Source organism: Xyrauchen texanus, chromosome 6, assembly GCF_025860055.1.
Source record: "Xyrauchen texanus isolate HMW12.3.18 chromosome 6, RBS_HiC_50CHRs, whole genome shotgun sequence".
Classification (NCBI taxonomy): Eukaryota; Metazoa; Chordata; class Actinopteri; order Cypriniformes; family Catostomidae; genus Xyrauchen; species Xyrauchen texanus.
Genome location: NC_068281.1, coordinates 29,981,153 through 29,994,588, shown reverse-complemented (window position 1 = coordinate 29,994,588; position 13,436 = coordinate 29,981,153). Strand labels below are relative to the sequence as shown.

General features: G+C 36.2%; 1 protein-coding gene and 1 pseudogene across 1 annotated transcript; one reads left to right on the top strand and one right to left on the bottom strand.

Moving 5' to 3' along the window:
- Positions 1 to 144: 144 nt before the first annotated feature.
- LOC127645698 (ATP-binding cassette sub-family D member 3-like) lies at positions 145 to 9,159 on the top strand (annotated as a pseudogene).
- Positions 9,160 to 10,328: 1,169 nt separating this feature from the next.
- f3b (coagulation factor IIIb) lies at positions 10,329 to 12,808 on the bottom strand. The gene is made up of 6 exons (XM_052129092.1): positions 12,649 to 12,808; positions 12,226 to 12,340; positions 11,870 to 12,063; positions 11,559 to 11,737; positions 11,276 to 11,444; positions 10,329 to 10,787 (listed from the first exon to the last, which is right to left on the bottom strand). Exons 1-6 carry the CDS (start codon positions 12,716 to 12,718, stop codon positions 10,654 to 10,656), a joined length of 861 nt encoding a protein of 286 aa, XP_051985052.1. The 5' UTR covers positions 12,719 to 12,808; the 3' UTR covers positions 10,329 to 10,653.
- Positions 12,809 to 13,436: the final 628 nt, after the last annotated feature.

The window sequence follows — 13,436 nt, the reverse complement described above, 5'->3', positions numbered from 1 at the left end:
TGATTTAAATGGAAGTTTAAAATTGTTGTACAACGATACCAGGCGTCACGAGAGACTGGAGAGGTTGATTCCAGTGGATTCCAGAGGACTGCTGGAAAAAGATGGTGGGAAATGTGAATTACAATGTTTATCAAATTTATAATGATGAATGAATCAGTGATACGAAACATCACAACCCTAAAGAATGTATATTACAACAGTATAAAATTAAATATTCCTCAAACGACAACAAAACGTATACAAAAAGCGCTGTCACGTTTAAACAGCACAAATATTACCTGAAAGTGTTTGAGGATTGTTGCACCTTTGAAGAAAGACGTGACTCTGGCGACACCTCAAGGTTGAAAGTGTGCAGAGTGTGCAGTTTTTCTTGGGTGTTTTTATGATTATCCACGCTCATTTAAAGAGAGGAGGCTTCAAAACCACTGTTTGACAATAATGTAAGTATTTGTGTAAATCTTAAGTATATATATATATATATATATATTGGCTCCCAAATGTTTGGAATAATGTACAGATTTAGCTGTTTCAGAAGGAAATTGGTACTTTAATTCACCAACGTTGACCTTCAATTGATTATAAAGTATAGTCAGGGCATTACTGATGTAAAAAACCAGCACCATCACTATTTGAAAAAAGTCATTTGATCAAATCTAGACAGTTGCCATTTCCAGCAGCCATCACTCCAATACCTTATCCTTGAGTAATCATGATAAGTTGCTAATTTGGTACTAGAAAATCACTTGTCATTATATCAAACACAGTTGAAAGCTATTTAGTTCATTAAATGAAGCTTAACATTGTCTTTGTGTTTGTTTTTGAGTTCCCACAGTATGCAATAGACTGGCATGTCTTAAAATCAATATTAGGTCAAAAATAGCAAAAAAAGAAACTGCTTTCTCTAGAAACTTGTTAGTCAGTAGTTGTTTTGAGGAATGAAGGCTATACAATGCTTGAAATATTTCATTCAAAGGTGTACACTACAGTCTTCAAAGTCAAAGGACAACTGTCTCTAACAAGGACAGGAAGAGATGTGGAAGGCCTGATGTACAACTAAATAAGAGGATAAGTACATCAGAGTCTCCAGTTTGAGAAATAGACGACTCGCATGTCCTCAACCTCATTGAATTCTACCCGCTCAACACCAGTTTCATGTACAACAGTAAAGATAAGACTCAGGGGTGCAGGCCTTTTCAAGAATTGAAAAGAAAATAGCCACTTTTGAAACAGAAAAACTAAAAGAAAAGGTTAGATTGGGCAAAGAAACACAGACATTGGACAACAGATAATTGGAAAATAGTGTTTCTGGATCTTAACCCCATTGAGCTTTAATGGGATCAGCTAGACTGTAAAGTGTGTGAGAAGTGCCCGACAAGTCAGATACATCTATGGCAAGTGCTACAGGAAGTGTGGGGTGAAATGTCACCTGAGTATCTGGACAAACTGACAGCTAGAATGCCAAGGATCTGCAAAACTGTCATTGCTAAATGTGGAGGATTTTTTAAAATGAGAACTCTTTGAATTAGTTTTAAGAAGTTCTGAACATAAAATTTGAATAGTAATTTTCACGTTATTAATGTCCTGACTATACATTGTGATCAGCTGATTGACACTTTGGTGAATAAAAGTACCAATTTCTTTCCATAAGAGCAAAATCTGTACATTATTCCAAACATTTGGCCACCTGTGTGTGTGTGTGTGTGTGTGTGTGTGTGTGTGTGTGTGTGTGTGTGTATATATGTATATATGTATATATATATATATATATATATATATATATATTAGTCATTGCTAGCAGTGTGTACACTAATACAGTAGACATTTTGAATGACATTTTCAGAGAAACACGGAGGAATATATATATATATATATATATATATATATATATATATATATATATATATAATTTTGTATTTTTTTTTCAACTATCTGCAACTAGAAGCATAGATTTTCCCCCGATAACCGATAGTTCCAAAAAGTACGTATCTGCAGGGATTAATTGGTAAAACCAATATATCGGTCTACCTCTAATTTACTGCCTATTTTATATAATTTTCCTGCAGCCCTTACTAGACATATTGATCTACATCTGCAAACTGAACACATCCATTGATGCTCTTGTGAGTATCCCTTTCAAAGAAATTACCAACTAATCCAATGCCTCAATCTGCACAGTGTTAAGTTTCCAACATGTGCCAGCTCCTCTAAAGGGCCCCGCTAGTTTGCTGGGCTATCTGGTCATTTCTGGTCTACTTCTGACGAGAGTGCGAAGGCCGATTGGCAAGATGGCTGTAACAGACCAGAGGTATGAGAGGGAGTACAGATACGTCAACTCTCCCCTAAACACTAACAGGTATTTATGGGTCTCCCACCTGCTCTTTGTCTGCCTGTCTGCTTTCCTGGGATATTTCATGCAGTAAATGCATTTTTTTTCTTCATATTGTTTCAGTGAAGAGATTGCATTCTACAATGGGAACTGGAGAGAATAGAAAACTAGTAATGGAACCTTTCAAAAACTGGTGGGGGAAATTAAGATGTTTTTTTATTTATATAAACTTGATTTTGATTTATATAAATTCCACACACAATATGGATGAAACCTTTAATTTGACTTGTTTTACAGGTTGACCACGTGAGACACTTCATCCATTTCCGTTTCTCAATGGGTGTCATGGACGGCATCATAACCAAATGTAAGCAGAATCCATTTGAAACATTTATTTGTAGACTTACAAAGAAAAGAGAGCAAGAAAGAAAGCAACATAATTATGTTCAATTTAAAGTCTCTCTCACAGAAAAATCATACTTTCTGATGATTCTCCAGATATAGCCTTGGTGGTGGGCTACCTGGCTATTAGCTGGCCCTTCCTGGACCTCAGAAACTAGCGGAATATTAACAGCACATACTTTGAGCGGCTTGAGGTAAGAAACTGCTTTAAAGACCACATGAAATCAAAATTGGAAGTTTTGACACTTTAAATGGTCAAGAAACCCCAAAACCTTTTTTGTAGATGTTAACAGATATAAACAGGTTGCACGTAATTAAAAACAATGCAAAACACTAATTATGTTCATTTTCAAGTGAGAAAGTGGTTACTTTTTTCATTTTATTGAGCCATTTCGTTCTTCTGTTTTAAAAATAAGTTGAAGCAATGTCACAAAAATGAGGTATACTATAAGAGTATAAGTACTCCAATACGTCAGTAGATTCTATGCATTTCTCCATAATATTAATGAGAAGGAACGCTTTCATCAAATCACAGTGCTACCATTATACATTACAGCAGAGAATTCAAACTCATGGATGTAACAGCTGTTCCCAGCAGGCTGAGACTTCATCAGCACTCACAGAACAGACATGAGAGCAGATTTTTACACTAAACACCCTGATGAGTTCAAAATCACTTGGGGGGTCTGGGTAGTTCAGCGAGTATTGACACTGACTACCACCCCTGGAGTCACGAGTTCGAGTCCAGGGTGTGCTGAGTGACTCCAGCCAGGTCTCCTAAGCAACCATTTGGCCCGGTTGCTAGGGAGGGTTGAGTCATGTGGGGTAACCTCGCTGTGGTCGCTAAAATGTGTGGTTCTCGCTCTCTGTGGGGCACGTGGTGAGTTGTGCGTGGATGCTGTCGAGAATAGCGTGGGCCTCCACATGCGCTTCGTCTCCGCGGTAATGCGCTCAACAAGCCGCGTGTTAAGATGCGCGGATTGGCGGTCTCAGACGCGGACACAACTGAGATGCATCCTCCGCCACCCCGATTGAGGTGAGTCATTACGCCACCACGAGCGCATTGGGAATTGGGCATTCCAAATTGAGGAGAAAATGAGAGGGGAAAAAAAGAAAAGAAATCACTTGTCAGAATGGACCACTGTCCATAACTGGACCGGCACAAGATTTTCTTGGCTGCAGTTGTGCTACTTATGCTCCAAACATGCTGTTTATGATGGGTGGCTGTAGATGGAGCACTGATTCCAAACAACCAAACACTGATGAAAACCAAACACTCAAAGTCAGGTCTCTTTTATGTACCCTATACACTGTGCAAAAGTTTCCGGGATTTATGCCTACATGGCGTTATGTCATTATGACAATGGAGTTGAAATATTGTATAACTTGACACAGACAAGGTTAATAAGTGATTTTATCATACTAGGGTCTTGTTAACATGATTTATGCTTAAGGATTGTGGCTATACTAAAACTGTTTTAATGTTTTGTGTATTGAACACATTTATTTTCATTGTAGGTGCCTTACTGCACATCGTTTTTGTTTTCTTTAAGAAAAAGAGAGATAAGTTGAAAGTATTTTCTGAGGTAATCAACATTATGCTGGAAATGCTGTCAATAGAGTTTAGCTTGAATTAAAACCTAAACACTCCATGTAAGAATAAATATCTATGAATTAATGTAAAGTTTCATAGCAGTGCTGGTTTTGATGGTAATGTTTGCTCTGATGTGCTGAAGTAAGGGTGTTTCATGACACTTTAGCTACTCTATTAGCTTTAACGACATATATCTGTCAGTGCAGTCCTAAAAGTTGACGAGTTAACTTTTAGCAGGTACACGCATTTAATATTTAAAAATTTTCTCTTCTGGGAAAATGGGCCAAAAATATTGATTACTCATCTTGCACAATTGTTGTTCAGTCTAATGCTCTCTAGAATAAACATTCCCCTTCCTCTAATAATACCTGTGTCTGACTAGCAATAGCAAGTAGAGAATAATAGTCCATTGCTGTGATGTAAATAAAAAAGTCTATTTATAAAATGCAGAAATGTCATGCTCCAATAGGAAATTTGTCAAAGCTGGAAAAATCTGCACTTGTCAAGGCATTTTATAGGGTCTTTAAGAGACTGATTTTGAGAGTGCAGTTGATACAAGCATTTCAGAGAACGATATCTGAACATAATAATAGTAGTAGTAGTCTATAGTAGTATTTTACATAAAGTGTAAACTATCACGCTATCATTATCACACATTATATATACAATGGAGATTTGCTATGCAAATCCTGTGTGAAGGAAGAAAAAGATAATGTTTCTTTTGGAATTGCCAACCTTTGAGCTCACCAGATGTAATTGTTGTCATTGTCTTTGTATAATGGTTTATTGGGTTATTCAGGATTTCCTAAGATAAATGTTTGCGTAGAAGATAAAAGTTCATCTGTGCTTGCTTTTACGGTGTAGGACTACAACCAGAGCGGGCGGATGTTGATGAGTTTGGCACAGGCTCTGGGAAGGATTGTCCAGGCTGGCAGAGAGATAACCAGATTGTCCGGGTGAGTGTTTTGCCACCAGTATATTCATACTTCGCTTGTTCTCATGCCATCTGCCTTCTTTCATCTTATCAGTCCTCCTGTGTTCTCTGTCTTTCATGTGCATGAGTATTTATGCGTGTTTCTCTGGGGCTGAGTCTGAATCCATTAATAAGGTTCACTGCATGGATCACAGAAATTCAGGAGGTTCTTAAAGAGCAAATTTCAGGCAGATATGAATGGACCATGATCGCACAGCGATCCAAAGGTCTGGAATGGCATGCATCATGTGTTTTATTGTTTTGTAACTTGTGTCATAAGAGATGGGACTTCCAAAATTTGTACTGTATATATTGATGTTTTCACTAATATTCTTTTTTATTTATTGTTGCTTTTCACAGACATCCCAGTTGATAAAATTCCTCTCTTCCTTGGGAGGGGAGAAAACCTCATTGCAGACAGAAAGCAAGTTACATACAAACTAAAAATATTCAACCAAGCTATCACAATTAGCTAGTTAGCTACAACACATTTGTGCAATCCTAATGTTCATAGGAAAAATTGAAATGTGTGGAGGATGCCTCAAAAAAACGAGTTCTATGTTCCTCAGGTGGGGTGAGCTGTATAGCTATTTTACATAGAGGTCTCTGTTTTATTTCATGACAGTAGGTTAAATGTGAAAATGTCTGTTGTTGTTTTTTGATTTATAAGATTTATTTGTATTTTTCCATAGAGGCCACACATGTCATTGGGTTCCCTTAAAGATCAAGTGATTTATCCCGATACATACGAAGACCAAAAAAAAGAAAGAAAATTCTGATCAGGTGACATGGACATAAACAGCATAATTAGATTTGTAATGTGTTCAGAAAAAGCGTCAGCCAAAATAGTTTGAGGAATGTGGAATGCCTCATGTCTATCACACATTAACCGTAATAACATACTGTGCATACCGGTAACCGTCAAAGTTTAAATGTGTTACACACAGGCAGGACAGAGCTGGGATTGGTGGACCCACATTTTACTCTTAACGTTAGTTCTGGTGTTTTGGAACAATAGTATCTATCTTACATCCTCTTTATCACCTTTATTCAACATACTGTTATAATACAAACTTTGTGTAGGTTTTTCAAAATCCTTAAACCGAGACCAAACACTAAAGCCCCTTCCGAGTTCTTTTTGTAGCCCAGAAAAGAACTGCTGTCTTTGAGCGCTTAGCTCAAATTGTTCTGAAACTGCCCAAAAAGTGCTGTTTGTGGGGTTGGAACACCACGTTTCCCACAGATTATTGGAGAGTGGGGTTTCTTTAAATATCCACCAGATCATTGCATCAGGACAAACACAGGATTTTACATAAATGATGGTGATATTTCACGGGTGACCGTCATTGTTATCGTGTCTGCTCTATTAGACCCAATTGACCCGTAGCAGCTGTTTGTTGATCACATTTGTTTTTTCATTACATAAACTGTGATTGCATACTGATTTTTGTTTTATTTCCAAAGTGGTGTGACAGATATGAGATCAAATATGATCTAAAGATGATCAAGACCACCAATATACAATATAACAGGGGAAACAGATCCCGTCTCCACCACCGCAGCGAATGGACTGCTGTTTGTGAAAAGGAGGAAGTTAATAAAAATAATGTAAATCTGCTAAAATCGAACGTCTTTGAATATATTTTGAATGCAGTACATAATATTGTTCAATCGAAACAGCTGTTATTAAGTTTTGTTATGGAATATTGAAGAGTATTATTATATATTGTATGTAATTTAAGCAGCAAAGACACATTTTGCATGTCTAGTGTTAATATTTATTTATATATATCACATTTATTTGGCTTCAGAAGTGTGTTAAACGTGAGGATGTGTGTTCATCAACCTGTTACATGTCCGACATTTTCACACAGGCTCATTGAACAAGTTTAAACGTGTTTTGCTGATATTTCAGAAAATAACCCATACTTTCTTCACTGTAAACCATATATAACTTTTATTAACATTAAAATACAGTATTACATTCTATAAAGTGTAAAAGATTATGAAAACTGCAGCGCTGCCTATTTATTTCTATCTATTTCCACTAATGCTGCTTGATGGATCCTGGAAGCGCGGTTTCCTGTGGTGTGACGTCAGAGTAATTTCATCTACGCTTCAGTCAGACGCGAACGCTTGGCTCTATGGCAGGCGCTTTTATCACAAGCCGTTTTGGCTTTTAAAGCTTTCGTCTAACTATCCGTAATTATATTTTAGATATCTATAATTGCATTTTGACGAGTCATAATAATAATTTGACTAGTCAGAATGCTAATTTGTGATATCTGCCATTCTAATTTGACTAGTAAGAAAGAACTTTAAATATATCTGTTAATATATTTTGCCTAGTCGAAATTAATTTAAGATATCTGCAATGACGTCACAGATTTCGTCATTTGTCACGTCACACATCCACAAAGATGATTAGAGATATATCTGTAATTCAGTTTTGACTAGTCAAAATTATATTTTCAGATATCTAAATTGGCCTTACCCCTAGTCATCTGCTGTGTTGTGAAGTGCAATGACTCTTTTAGTGCTATCAAAGCTATTAAGTCGATGCTCGACAACTTAATAAACAATATTTTGATTTATATGTTTATATATGTTAAAAGGTCTCCCGTTAACTATGTGTAGCAAAGTGATTGTTATATGATGTAGCACGGACCAACTTGCGTAAATTATTAATAAAGACAGACAACCACAAACGATTCTTTTGAATTTATTATTACGCAATATATAAAAAAAATTAAATGGGCAAATAAATTCATTATGTAGTGGTTTAATTCTTCAGAATCAAGGCACCTGTGTTTTTTAATCTTTTAAAATCTTAAACCAAAGTTAGAAATTATACAGTCAGTTGAAAAGAGAGAAGCTTCATACAACAATTTAAATAATCTATCATGACTGCTATTAAGTGGTTGTGAATTTCCTAGTTATTATAACTTCTGTTATTCAGAATGAATACATAACCTTTATTATTTAATGGTACTAACAAATAAATACATTTGTTTAATTGGTACATTAAACATGCTTGTGTATTTAATGTCAATACCGTTACAGCCCACTTGATGGCAAGACTGGATGGATGTCCTCAGTGGAGGGGAGAAGGAGAGTATGGCTGTAAGATCTGCTCCTTGAACCTCCTTGAATTTTTCCTTTGTTACACACATACAACACATTACTCTCTTTAGGATAATCAAGATATTAATCTGGTCATCACTTAGGCATCACATTTTAGCTGTTTAAGATTAGAGATTCAGAATTTAACAGACTTAACAAGTATAGAGAATGGTGGAATGCTTTCTCATTCTATATTTAATTGCACAGATGGCTTGCCTGTACTACCACAAGCCCCAGTTTGCTATTCTGGATGAGTGCACCAGTGCTGTCAGTGCCGATGTGGAGGATTTCATCCACAGCCACTGCAGAAATGTGACCATATTTCTTGTTTTTATACTCAATGAATGCAAAAATGTTAATGTAAGAACGAAAATCCCAAGCAAATGCTCCTTAAGCATATAGCTGGGCGGGTAACATACAGTGGAGACCTGAGAGATGGTTGTCACCATCACACTTTGTTTTCTTTGTCAAAATTGAGGACTTCAAGAATGTTTTTTCTGCTCCTGAGGGAGTTTACTGAAGAAATATCTGTCTCCCTAAACTCAGCTGGATTCTTCCGTTTCTTCGTTTTGCACTGTTCACAGTCTCCCATAGGAAATCTCTATGGAAGCGCAAGCTAAAACTTTGCTCTTGTCTTTCTTCAGAAAGTTTAAAGAATTCATCATACATTCAAAGTAATGTGTCTCAGAGTCTGAAAACATTTCTCTCTAGTATTACATGGAAGAGGAAACTATGATTTTAACCCCATTACGAAGGAAACGGTAGAGTCTGGCTCATAATGTTGACAGGGGCTTTAAACATGAGCCAATTTATTTGTAGAGCATTGATGGTCAACAATTCAAATAATTTACATTTAATACAACTGTTTTCATAAAAATGGTTTTACAAACTATTTGCACAGAAATTCTCTGCATATGTTTCATGATTGAGGCCCATTAGTAAATGTGTGGGCCTGAAGAAATATCATTCTGTACTCCATGGAATTCTTATTTCTTTATACTATAACAATCCTGTCTGAGGGAAAGGACTGAAACTCTTATGGATAAAATCTCTCTCAGGAAGCAGTTCATGGTTTATCTGAAAAGAGTTTTGTATGGAATGAAAATGGGTGTGATATGTTTTAAGAATCAAGCATTTGTAATGTAAAAGTAGCATTTTTGTGTTAGTCCTTAATTTGTATTTGTAGAGTGAAACTGGAATATTAAAGTCACTGCATCAGGTTTCTTATTGTCTGGAGTTGTTTTATTCCTAACTATCCTGAAGATATTCCTGCATGTGTAACAAGCCGTCTTTGTGAATTTTATTTATGGGAAATTTGTTTTTGGAGATAAAGAAGCCTAAAATACTGTAAACTGGATATTTATACGAGCATAATAGTGCCTTACAAGAGTATTCCCTTAATTCTCATTTTACTAAATTACAAAACACACATAGAAAATGTATTCTGTGATATTTAAATTAAGTCACAAACTCAAAATGTAGTATGTTAATGTCACATTGTTTAATTTCAAGGTTAAGTTTGCAGTATTTAGTCTTTATTTTTACTTTAGGTGACAATCCTCTAGATTTCATAAGATGAAAGTTTTTCTTTTTAAGTACTTTGTGTCTTCGCATTAAGATACAAGGAGGTCTTTTTTACTGTTGTAAACCACAAGGGTGAGCTACTGAGATGGAGTCTGCAGGACATTTGCTTTGCTTGCAACAACTCAGTCTGTTAACCAGCAGGTTCCTCAGTCTTGTTGACTATACCATTTCTACTCAAATATTTACAAGCACCCTTTTTTACTTGGGAAATCAAATTTTGGTACCCATGCAAAGTTCTCTTTAAAATACGAAAATTAAAAAAAAATAAAAAGCAAAATAAAAGCACAAGTACAAATCCATGTCAAGAATAACAATTTTATTTGCTGTTGCTAGTGAAATTCCAGCAAGTATAATTTACATTTAAATATTAGGAGTAAATATTGTTCCTCTGGAAATAAAAATATATATTTCACATATAGAAGCTAACATACCCATGTATTTCTGAGGAAATAAATAAGAATATTCATTAAAATATACAGTTCTATTCATCCACAACATTAAAAGAATTAGGCTTTGATATGTACAACATATCACATACTGGAAGTGTTTCACAGAAACCAGTCCATTTTTGCACTGCAGAAAGGAGGGTTAAAACAGTCCTGCTGTATGTCCCAGTCTGCGCTTGATCAGCAGATTCCTGTATGCTAGAATCTAGACTACAGCTTCCTTGGCCATCAGGGTTTGTTTTTGTGCTCGTTTGCAGCACAACACAATAAGAACAATTACACCAATAATCACAACCAGGATAACAAGTGCTGCTCCTCCAATCACAGATAGTCCATACTCTGAAAGAAGAAAAAAACAAATAAAAAATGAATTTAAACACCAGTTTAAGGTCATCATTCCAGTGCATACCTACTCTAACAACGAATTTAACCAATTGCACCGGTTAAGATCAAATCCAGCTCATAAATGTTCTATGTTAGTTTGTGTAAAATACTGGCAGTTTTGAAATGCCAGGTGTAGAAACGGAGCTTCCCACACAACTGGATGGAGTGAGTAATGGCAGAGTGCATGTCATCCTCCTCCATCCCTCCTACTACTGTTAGCCAACCCAATTTGACCTCTTCATACTTAACAACCATTCTGTTTTCCAAAACACTGGAGATCTAGTCATTTAAATAGTTCTAAACGAAGCTAGCATCTTTTTAAACAACCAAGTTAGTCTCCTGCCACGGTCTCTTGATTGCTGGAACAAAGTGGGATCCAACATGCTGGTAATGGTAGCAAGACGAATACAAAGTTCAGAACAAAGCACTGAGCCTCAGCTTACCCTCAAGCATGGTCTTGTTCTCCTGTGGGGAGCATTTGGGGAGGCTCCACGCCCCAACCCTCTTGTCTCCTTGACGAGAGGGGATGTATGCCGCCACACTGAAGCAGTAACTCTGATCCACATCAAGTGTTTTAAACTCCACTTGACTTTTTTCCGCAATGTGTGTTTTCTGTAAATATGTAGAGCAAATTATTATTAAATATATATAAGCATGTTAGGATTGCAATTTTGAGAGCACACAAAAATGAAAGACATGGTATATGTAATCAAGGCTGACACTCACTTTTCCTGTGCTTCCAGCCTTGTTGTATGCGATTTTGTATTGGAGCTTTTTCATAAAGATATCACGGATGTTAAGAGATCTTCCATTTTTCTGCAGAGCTGTGACTGGGTCGCTTATGTTCAGCATAATCTTCTTGTCCTCTCGAACCACTATTTTGAACTCGGGTCTTCCTATTAGAGCTGCAGGTCAAGATAAAAATGATTAGAGCAACTGTAATGATCAATTTCTGGTAACAAGAAAACAGTATGCACTGCTTGGCACAATGTTGCACTTATGACTTAGTATTACAGTATGCAAGATTGGACACTCACTGTCATTGTAAGGGCAGAATGTCTTTGATCTGGTGAAGGAAGATTCTTCATGATCTGTCGTTAATCCGGACAGTGGTTCTGAGAACACCACAGCAGAATAGGTTTGCTTCAGGTCCAACAGTTTATTGGTCAGGTCACACTCGGTTTCGGAGCTTCTAATGCAGTGAGGGTTTTTCTCTCTGTCCCCATCAACTCTGTAGAGACACAATAAGAAATATCTGTTAGAAGCAAAGGGTAATTTGGGGAAGAAGGTCTTCTCTTAGGTGTAAACACTATACAGATTTATTTTAGTTTTGTGTTGTAAAAGAAAGAGCAAAGCAAATGTGATACTTGAATAAAATATTTGTTGTACTTGCCTTGAGAATTCAACTGTATAGGTGTAGTTGACAGGTTTAGGTCCCCATGTTAGAATTGTTTTGAAATTGTAAGATGACCATAACACATTTGCTGCTTTGGGAAGCTGGCCAACATCTATTGATCAGACAGAAGACAACAGTCAGAGATCCATACCCACATAAAATGGCTTTTTCTGTTTGTTTCCATTAATACCAGACCTTTTTTTTATTAGAATTATTATTTTTATTGCCATTATAAATACCAGACTTTATGGCACAACAAAACTAGATATCTGAAGTTAATTTCACTAGACTGACAAGTGTACCGTACTTGTTCTGTGCTTTACTATACACTACACTATGGTACATACTAGCACTCGCAGTCATGAGAATCTGGTTTAGTTTACCGTTGTAATAAACATCACGAAAATACCGATATCTTACCAGGAGATCCGTTAACGAGCGCAAGCCAGGCAAGAAAAAGTGCAGGTAACATCACAGTCTTGCTTTCCATAGTTTTGAAAGCAAATTGTCCAATCTGAGCGTGAGAATATTTTTTTTTTTTGGTCTTAATCCTGTGTGAAGCGTTTATTAATTAAAATGTCAGACTCAGGGCAAACTCCTGTCTTTATAGCGTGCGTGCTGCCCGCAGCGGAGGATGCGTCATGAGTCATAACTAGCGCCCCGCCTCTTTCTCCACTTTGGGGTTTTGTCACTGGCTGGGCATTCATTTTTACGCGTACCTTATGACCATATATGGTCACCCGGGTACAATTCAGATCTTCTAAGCTTCACGACCTTTGACAAGTGAGATTAGACGAATGGTTGTAGTTTGCGCTATCTCATTCTTTTGTATTGTTTAATCATTCACTGTATAGGAGAGTATAAAATACTTGGATAAAATCAATTATAAATCAAGACTATATGTGTTTAACTAAGAACCATCCAATCTTTGGCATAACCTTTGCAGTTTTATGTATCTATCAGCTGCAATCATTAGAGTGATCTAACGCTAAGGCAGTGTTCATTATATATATATATATATATATATATATATATATATATATATATATATATATATATATATATATATATATATATATATATATATATATATATATATTAGTAAAGGCTGGTTGGATTATTTTATTTTATTGACAGACATACAGGTTTTCAGATAGGTTTGTGATTTTGAAAAAAAATTGTAGAAATTTTTACTTGCTCACTGGGGG

Bases quoted from the DNA above. Each gene is read 5' to 3' on its own strand.
- f3b (XM_052129092.1), bottom strand. From the start codon at position 12,718: ATGGAAAGCAAGACTGTGATGTTACCTGCACTTTTTCTTGCCTGGCTT. The intron at 12,341-12,648 runs GTAAGATATCGG...TCTGATCAATAG, and splicing joins GCTCGTTAACGGATCTCCTG to ATGTTGGCCAGCTTCCCAAA. The intron at 10,788-11,275 runs GTAAGCTGAGGC...TTCTTCTTTCAG, and splicing joins GAACAAGACCATGCTTGAGG to AGTATGGACTATCTGTGATT.